Here is a 9,300-nt window from a genome sequence, read left to right as displayed (position 1 = left end):
AGACCCGGGTTCAAATCCCAGCACCCACATGGCAGCTAACAACTGTCTGTAACTCCAGTTCCAGGGGATCCGACAGCCTCTTTCTGTCCTCCTCGGACATTGCACGATGTGGGTGCACGTACCTACACGCAGGCAATACACGCATATACGTAAAATAAAAATAATAAAAAATTTAATTAAAATTCAGAAACATTTAGGGTTTGTATCAGATGATATTGGAATGATGTCATGCATCCCTGTCCCTTCTTGAGTCCTGGCAAAGGGTAACCTAATGGAAGTAAGTGGATGCATAGCCAAGTGTGGGCACTACGGCCAAGCTCAGCCCTATGCTAGGAGGAAAGCAGCCGGGGTGACGGCTGACAAGAGCAGCCTGGAGTCATAAGGAGGGAGGTGCCTGAGTCGCAGCAGCACCCAGTTGTCTGGTACTCGAGCTGTCCTTTGTTACCACGACATAGCTACACATCTGTACAGTGGCCAGTTCTGTTCAGGAAGACCTAGGAGGTGCCAGGCATGGGGGTGCACACGCCTTTAATCCCAGCACTTGGGAGGCAGAAGCTGTCAGATACCTGAGAGTTTAAGGCCAGCCTGGTCTACATAGTGAGTTCCAGGCCAGCTGGGGCTATAGAGAGACCCTTAATCAAAACAAAACAAAAAACAGGAGGACCATCAGGACCAGAGAGAAATGAACTTGGAAGAAACAGTCGGTGCATGGAGGAGAGACAGGAAGGGATGTTCTAAAGAGTGTGTCGGAGGTTCCAGAAGATGAGTGGCTCCCACGGCCACTTCAGGCCCTGAAGCCACAGGAACAGTGGGGATGAAGATGGCGTCTTGATGGGAGGATCAGGCCTGTGAATTCTGAGCCTGCTTCTCCATCCTGGTATCTCTGTGGTCCTCACAGGTAGACCTAGTAACCCTTCAAGGGTCTGGCTAGACAGGTGAAGGAATCTAATTCCATCACTGAACATGTGCAAGAGACGTGGCGCCCTTGAAGGAGCGGGAGCAGACTTCTACTGGAGGGATGATACGGTTTCCCAGATAGCCAGAGTGTGGGTTAGGGAGGAGTGAGCAGCCTGCTGTAGGCTTAGAAACACAGGAGGGAAAGTGACCAAACACAAAGTGGGGGCTTCCCCCAGTCAGGAGCCTTAGTACTGGGTCCAGAGCCAGGCTGAGGAAGCCTGGGTTGCCACAGTTCTGGAAGGAGGGCTCTCAAAATACAGAGCTTCCTACACACAGCAGTGGAATGGACAGAGGCTTTTAATGACACAGCCAGTGTGGCAAAGAGAAATGAACAGAGAACTGGGCACAACTACCCAGCTGATGACAGCCCCTTTCTTGTGAGGAGGGGGAAGAGGCAGGGACCCACCCTGAGCGGCAGTCTCTCTTCCATTGAAACAGCATCTTGAAAAGTAGCCACAAGTGTGTCCTTAGCCTGTTTGCATACAGGCAGCAAACCCAGATCTGGTATTTCTCAGTGCATGAAAATCATGTGAAATTCAGATATTGCCTGTGTAAACAAGTTTTCTATACCCATATCTTCTCCCATGATTCCTCTGGCTTCTGCACAATGGTGGTATTGCTGAATGCTGTGACAAAGGCATGGTCACCCACAGGGTGCACATGTCCAGTGTCTCTGCATGGATGGTTGGCCAGCGTCTGTGACACATAGTGCACGTGTCCCAGGCAGCTCAGGAATTCATCACAGTGTTGGGACTGTACCTCAGCTTGACAGGTGTACTGTCATTCCACTGAAATCTGGAGACGGACTTAAAACGGACAGTGGGCACCACACAGGTATCGTGCAGATGGCTACAGTCTCCTCAGGAAGTCCCAGCTCCAGGGGTGACACTCTGACATCCTGGGGGTCATCCCTGCTGTGGCCTCATGGCCTCCAGGACTGAGGCCCCTGCAAGCACCCATCCTGAGTGAGGGAGCTCCCGGGCTTTCAGGATCACAAGCTGGGTGCTCACTCTGCCTCTTCCCTTTGTAGGAGCTATCTGGAGGGGAGTCTCCTGGCCAGTGGGGCCCTGTTAGGGGCAGACGAACTGACCAGGTACTTCCCAGACCGGAACATGGCGCTCTTTGTGGCTACCTGGAACATGCAGGGCCAGAAGGTGAGAAGGGTTACAATGAGGTGAGGGGTGGCTAGGCTGTGTCCGTGGGGACCCACTTCAAGTGACCCTGAGCAGAGCCCACTGACCACAGCATGGGCATAAGGATGGGCAAGCAGGCTGCGTCTCTGGCTGTGAGACTCCCTGAAATGACTAGGTTTGGGCATAAGCCTTGGGCATCTGTGCCTGAAGGACAGGGTGTGCACCCTGGAGGATGGTCAGACCAGACCTGGGACCATGTAGCATGGGCTAGGCCACCAGGTAAAGATAGGCCCCAGGATGGGAGGTGACAGTTGAACAGTTTGGGTTCAGAGAGAGGAACTAAGGCATCTGATGTATCAAGGCCCCTGAGCGAGCAAGCCCACAACCGTACACAGCACTTTTTGAAAAGTTGCTCTGTGACCAGCTCCAGGTTCAGAGCAGGGCCTTGCCCATGAGCTCCTGCTCCCAGGTCTGAGAGGAGCCTGCTGGCCCTGACTGACAGTCTTCTGGCTTGTTACTACAGGAGCTCCCACCAACCCTGGATGAGTTTCTGCTGCCCACTGAGGCTGATTATACCCAGGACCTGTATGTCATTGGAGTTCAGGAGGGGTGCTCTGACAGGTAAGGCACCATTCAGGCCATTGGAGTCTCCTCTGTCCCATGTGGACAGTCCACAGAGACAGGCCTGTGAGCCTGGAGCTAGGGACCTGAAGCCCCATGTGGGCCTGAAGCTGTGTGGGCTGACAGACAGCCTCAATGCCGAAATGAGCACAGCTCCTTTAAAGATGGAGACCCGAGGGGCTTAAGACCAGTGGTAGTTAGTTTTGTAAACAGTTCATCTGAGGGAGCCTGGGTTCTCCTGAGACCACTCCGCCTCCTGAGGGCTCTGTACTGACTCCTGGAGGACAAAGCCACATCCTGTGGCATCGACCACTTTCCCTAGGAGTGGATGCCGGGGCATGGGCTCCTAACTTCATCTTATGGGGGGCCTTGCTCTGTGTGAAGAACAGCAGGAACCTGCCTTTTGTGCTTGGGGAAGGGAACTGGTTTCCGGGGCTCCTGAGTCGAGAAAGGCCCACCAGTGCAAGCCTCCAGATCTCTGCCAACTCGTAGCCAGAGAACTCATGTGAGACAGGAGCCATTATGCACTCATGTTGTGCACATGCCATTAGAGTAAGGACTTGGGCCTGTGACCCACCCGAAGGGCCGTACCTGTGGATAGGATGCCATTTTCCTGGTTGTCATTCTCAGTGCAAGATAAGGCCAAGTCATGGTGTTCCCACAAGTGCTCTTGCAGAGGCTGACAGGCCCCCATACCCCCATCTAACCTGCCTCCACCCCACAGGCGGGAGTGGGAGACACGCCTGCAGGAGACGCTGGGCCCCCAGTATGTGCTGCTGTCCTCAGCAGCCCACGGGGTGCTGTACATGTCCCTGTTCATCCGCAGGGACCTCATCTGGTTCTGCTCAGGTAGGAGCCACCAGCCCCTTCTGTCTCTCAACTTTGTGTGTGTGTGCGCGTGCATGTGTGTGCTAGTGTGTTCATGGAGGTCAGAGACAATCTGCAAGAGTCAGTTATCTCCTTCCACCATCTGGAGACCAAATTCAAGTCGACAGGCTTGGCAGCAGGTGCCCCCAGCAGCTACGCCATCTTGGCAGCCCTTGCCAGAGCTTCTTGTTCCTGTGCCTGTTCCTCCCATGGCTCTGGGTGCTTATGTATACAGGACCTCATCCACACATGGGCTCCGTCATAGCAGCCTGTGACTTCACAAAAAAGTGCACTTTGTTTCTGGGATCCAGTTTTTGGGGTCCCCACGTTTGGAAATTCACACAGGTGTACCCAGTGCAGACATGTCTATCCAGGTGCACTGAGCCCTGTTCCCTGCCCTACAGAAGTCGAGTATTCCACGGTAACCACACGCATCGTGTCTCAAATCAAGACCAAGGGGGCTCTGGGTGTAAGCTTCACCTTTTTCGGCACCTCCTTCCTGTTCATCACGTCTCACTTCACCTGTAAGTGCCTCAGAGCCAGAGTTGTGTAGTCCTGACACTGGCTTGGGAGCGGCTTCCTCTCTGCTCGGGCCCTCTGTCCAGGCAGAGTGCTAGACACTCTGGGCTGCAGTCAAGCTGTGGTTGCTTCGTGCATGGTGGGCTCTGCCTTAAAGCTCAGGACAGTTGCTGCCGTCAGCCTGCAGTCCTCTGAGGCAGACCAGCCCAGAGCCTCACGGCCAACAACTGAGCGGTGGTCAGGACACATCTGAGGAGCAGGGTGGGCTCTACACAGAAGCTCAAGCGTACACAGACCACCTCCCTATCTGTTTCTATCCTCACAGCTGGAGATGGGAAGGTGGCTGAGCGGTTGCTGGACTATAGCAGAACCATCCAAGCCCTAGCCCTGCCCCGGAACGTGCCAGACACCAACCCCTACCGCTCCAGTGCAGGTGAGGACGCAGCAGCATAGGGCACCCCAGCACACACAGCAGTTTCTGTTCTCTGGATCACTTAGCAGAAACCCTGTAGGGCTTTGAGAATCAGTATCAGAAAAGTGCAGGGTCACTCGCCACCGAAATAGCCACTACGTTAACAGCTGGACCGACGGGAGCCCATGAGGTCCAGTTGCTTGCCTGGGGCCATCCCTGTGTGTCTGCTAGCCCTGAGTCCTCACTGCTAACCACTCTCTGCCCCTCTCTGGGCAGTGAGCTCACAGAATGACGAGCTCACTGTGCGTCAAGGCTGTTCTTTGCACCTGGACCATTCAGGTGCCCCCCAGATCCTCTGTAGCTGTCTGCCCCTGCTGCTCCCACCCGCCCCTTCCTAGGGAACTGTTTCAACCACAGAATCACAGCTGGCTCAGAGGAACGAGAGTCTATCACTTGGCCTGGAGCCCATCCACTTGTCTGTGGGCCATAGCAGGGGAGGGGAGACCAACAGCACTGTATTCTCCCGTGTGTGCCCAGGAGATGTCACTACCCGGTTCGATGAGGTGTTCTGGTTTGGGGACTTCAACTTTCGCCTAAGTGGTGGGCGAGTGGCTGTGGAGGCCCTCCTGAAGCAAGACCCGGAAGTGGACGTGCTGGCACTCCTGCAGCATGACCAGCTCACCAGGGAGATGAAGAAAGGTGGGTGGCTGGGGAGCAGCACCTTGGGTGCAGCCGGCTCTCTCTGTTCCTGGGGTCGGGTACCTGGGGTGCAGCCTAGGGTGCAGCCTGCTCTCTCTGTTCCTGGGGTCGGGTACCTGGGGTGCAGCCGGCTCTCTCAACCTGGGGTTGGGTACCTGGGGTGCAGCCTGCTCTCTCTGAATCACCTGTGCTGCAGGGTCCATCTTCAGAGGCTTCGAGGAGCCTGAAATCCACTTCCTCCCGTCCTATAAGTTTGACATTGGGAAGGACACCTATGACAGCACCTCCAAGCAGAGGACACCCTCCTACACAGTATGTTACCTCAACCTGGCCCCTGATGCCCCCATGCACTTCCAGGCAGGTAGAACTTCCTGTCAACCATAGCTCATTTCGAATGTTGGTGTGGGGCTGGCACTGCAGTTGTCCAGCATACAGCAGTCAGCCAGCCAGACTCAACTTAAAACTGAGCTCCAGCCTGAGGCCAGGGAATGCATGCTTCTCCGGTTGGTGGAGGACTGTGCCTCTGAGAGCTACAGGGCTGGGCATACCTGGGTCCATGTAATCAGGCAGGAGGGAACTAGTGGGAGGCACCTGCACTCCCGCCTGGCTTTCCTCCCAGGCCTGGGCTCCCTCTGGGTACACTGTGGCACCTGGTGGGACCCTGGGGCAGCCATAGAGAAAAGGCAGCTAGATCCCCACTGCTCCCAGAGGGCTGGGTGGGAGCAGGCACCCCAACACAGGCCTCTAGATGCCCAACAGTAAAGGGTCAAGTAGGCCCTAGCTGAAGTACAACCACAGCAGGGCTGCAAGTCACGCCCTGCCACACAGATGCTTGCAGCACAGTGGCTTACCATCTCTGCTCCTGCTTTGCCTTTCTTTCGAAGGACCGAATCTTGTACAAAAGTCGCCACAAGGGTGACATCTGTCCCATCAAGTATTCCTCCTGCCCCGGGCTCAAGACGTCTGACCACCGCCCGGTATATGGGCTGTTCCGTGTGAGAGTGAGACCTGGACGGGACAAGTAAGTCTCATGGCCCTGCTCACATCTTGATGTCTTGCTCCTCAGAGCTGGCTGGGGCTGAGGGGCTTAGCACTTCTCAGATAGGGGACCTTTCTGATGGGGGGACAGGCTTAGGTGTGGAGGTGCATGCCATTGTCTCCTGCTGTGACACACCAGACGGGTACCAGCAGCACCTAGGTTGAAGTCGCAGTCACTGGAGCCTAGTGGTCCTCAGGTGCCCGCGGTCTTCAGGTTGCTAATCTTTGGGGTTTCATGGAGAAGTAGCTTGCTGTGCAACCTCAGGCTGTTCCCCAAGATGGGTGGGCTCCTTCTGGAGCAGGTAGGCCCAAGTGGGATGCAGAGGCAAGGTACCAGGGTTTGGGCTGGGGCAGCTTTGGGGGATGAACGCTAACCTTCAGGCAGCTGCCCGTCCTTCATGGATGTGCTCAGCAGGCGTGTGGCCGAGGGAGGTGGCAGCCAAGTCCTGGAACATGTCTTTCCCTCCACAGCATCCCCCTAGCTGCTGGCAAGTTTGACCGAGAGCTATACTTGATAGGAATTAAAAGGCGGATTTCAAAAGAAATTCAAAAACAGCAAGTGCTAAAGAACCAGAGCTCCAGTGCCGTGTGCAGTGTTTCTTGAAGTTGCCGGACAAGGACTGGCCACTGAAACTCGGGGACCAGTCACTGGAAAGAGACAGGTGTGCTTGTTGGTGCCTCTTGCCATGTTGGGGTCTTGATGAACCACAGCTAGGAGCCCTCTCGCTCTCCCACCACGCAGCCCCTCCTACCCCCCCCCCCCCCCCTGTCCCCCCCCCCCCCCCCCCCCCCCCCCCCCCCCCCCCCCCCCCCCCCGCCGTTGGGACAACTGTGGGCTGTGACCAGGCCAGGCTCACTGGTGTCCCAGGAAGGAAGCCACTTATGCTCAGGGGAAGCCTGTCCTATTCCTGACAGGTCCCTGTGGACACATGGCAGGGCTTCTCTCAGAGTGGAGAGCACAGACACTAATGTAGCACCCTCACACCTCCCGCAGGAGCTGCAGACACAGCCAGGCTTGTCCCCACAGCCCCGCATCCTGCAGGCAGTCCCCAGATTCCTGCCCAGGAGCACTGCAGCCCCTTTTGACTCTTAATTCACAGTCCCATGGTAGGACCCAGGTTCTAGGTCTGCATTCTCCCAGCAGCCCCTTCTCCTCTGGGTGCCACTCACAGGTATCTGGGGAGGGGTCAGGCATCCTCATCCTCGGGAGCCTTAGGTGCCCCATGGCCCTGGAACCTGCCTGAGGCCTAGTAGACATCAGAGGCCAAAGCCAGCCACTTCCAGGATGTGCCCAGCCACCATCTTGGCAGGCCTCAGTTCTACACCCTGATATCATGTTCCCAACCCCCCAGTTGAGTAAGGACCTCTCCTTTCCCCTCCACAGGCCAAGCCCAGCCATGTGAAACAATTTTAGGGATTTCAGACCATTTGCTTTAGTGCTACCAGCCTCAGAGTAGCGTGGCCGGGCAGCTCTGCCTCACCTGGGTTTGGCTTAGAGGACTTAGGACCCATCACTGCTCTGAGAAAAACAGCCTTGAATGTACGGAAACCTAGGGGCACCACTCTAGTCTTATAAATTATTTATTTTTCCATATTTATATTTTTAAATAAATGCATAGTCAATCATAAGCTCTTTCTGGCCAAAGACTGAACCTTAGAAGAAGCTGTCTGCACACACCCCTGGTCCTCAGGGTGAGTTTAAAGACAGTAGAAGTCAAAAGCAGCAAGTTTGGTGTCAGCTGTGGACTGCTGACCAGTCCCGTCTCAGCTCCTGCTGGGTGCGCCTGCTCACAGGCAGAGGCAACGACAGCTGGAACAGAGAGAGGTGATGACTTTGGACTCCAGTTAACTGTGATGAAACGAGCCAGTCCAACAAACAGGTAAAACTGTCAGCATCAGCTTCTAGAGTGGAGGACCATCAGCACAGCCAAGTCGGCATCAATAAACAACTCAGATATGGAAAGTGCCAGAAATGTCAAATTGGTGAACTGAAATTTTTCGATTGGAAAGTTTTGTGGTAATGAAGCTTGAAATACCTTGCCCCCCCGACAGGGTCTTGCTGTGTAGTCCAGGTTGCCCTAGAGCACATGATCCTCTTGCCTTAGCCCCCTCCACTGCCTGCTACTCCTGGCTTGAGCAAGGTCTGATGATTCCTTGTGGAAGAGACCGAGGTGCCTGGGACATCCCCAGGTGACCTGACATCAAGAGCATGTTGGGGAGGTGGAGGCTAAGGGGGTGGGCAAAGTGCAGTGGTAACTTTCATACCAGCCATTGCATTTTAGACAGGGCATTTCAGTTGGAAACCAGAGAACCTGGGTGTTGTGAGCAGTTGTGAAACACAGCTAACTGTGATGACTCACTCTTGTAAGCTCAGTACTCCAGGCCAGAAAATAGGACAGCCTGGACTTACACAAGCGTTGTGTCAAGAACACACAAATATTGCTATCTCCCAAACACAAGTGGCCTGTCCTTTGTCAAACAGTCCTGCTACAGCAGGCACTATCTGGTCACCAGAGACTCGAATAGGGAAGGCTGGGGAGGGATGCACAGGCCCAAGGTTGGAGGAGGAAGTCCCTGGGTCTAGGAAGGCAAAGTGTTACAGGTTCTCCTGACCAAAGGTACACAGGGCAGAGGCCTGAGCACAAGGCCTGGCAGGCACAGCTGGGAACTAAAGATGCTGATGTGTAGTTAGCAGTTTCTAGAATGATCTGAGATGGCTTAGCAGTTGAGGATTTTGCCATGTACTCCATCAAACTTGGAGGAGCTAGACTCGTGACAGGTGTCTTCTCCATGCCCTGCTGTACCGAAGGGTGCCACTCCATGTGTGCAACCTTCAGCCCCAGTGGACTGGCTTCCACCAGCCTGCAGCAGGCAACCCCTTCGAGGATAAGTGAGCTGTACAAGTTCTGATGTCCTGGGCTGGAGTGATGGCTCAGCAGGTAAGAACACTGGTTGTTCTGCAGAAGACCCGGGTTTGAATCCCAGCACCCACATGGCAGCTAAGAACTGTCTATAACTCCAGTTCCAGGGGATCCGACAGCCTCTTCTGTCCTC

At 55.0% G+C, this 9,300-nt stretch overlaps 1 protein-coding gene across 3 annotated transcripts in view; it reads left to right on the top strand.

Moving 5' to 3' along the window:
• The window catches only part of Inpp5e (inositol polyphosphate-5-phosphatase E), an 11,859-nt gene extending 4,852 nt beyond the window's left edge, over positions 1-7,007 (top strand). Inside the window, exons 2-10 of one of the 3 annotated variants that reach the window (XM_029567724.1) lie at positions 1,988-2,111; positions 2,614-2,711; positions 3,436-3,560; positions 3,953-4,102; positions 4,423-4,530; positions 5,047-5,208; positions 5,405-5,520; positions 6,093-6,229; positions 6,718-7,007. In XM_029567724.1, the coding sequence (XP_029423584.1) occupies positions 1,988-2,111; positions 2,614-2,711; positions 3,436-3,560; positions 3,953-4,102; positions 4,423-4,530; positions 5,047-5,208; positions 5,405-5,520; positions 6,093-6,229; positions 6,718-6,850 (1,153 nt within the window). In that variant the 3' untranslated portion in view covers positions 6,851-7,007. The remainder of the gene's footprint in view (positions 1-1,987; positions 2,112-2,613; positions 2,712-3,435; positions 3,561-3,952; positions 4,103-4,422; positions 4,531-5,046; positions 5,209-5,404; positions 5,521-6,092; positions 6,230-6,717) is intronic. The other 2 variants (XM_008841960.3, XM_008841961.3) reach the window with 2 other exon arrangements.
• Positions 7,008-9,300: the final 2,293 nt, after the last annotated feature.

Source organism: Nannospalax galili, unplaced genomic scaffold (genome assembly GCF_000622305.1).
Source record: "Nannospalax galili isolate Female #2095 unplaced genomic scaffold, S.galili_v1.0 scaffold1421, whole genome shotgun sequence".
In the NCBI taxonomy this organism is placed as follows: domain Eukaryota; kingdom Metazoa; phylum Chordata; class Mammalia; order Rodentia; family Spalacidae; genus Nannospalax; species Nannospalax galili.
Note: the sequence above shows the minus strand (reverse complement) of the source record. Positions and strands in the feature narration are given on the sequence as shown.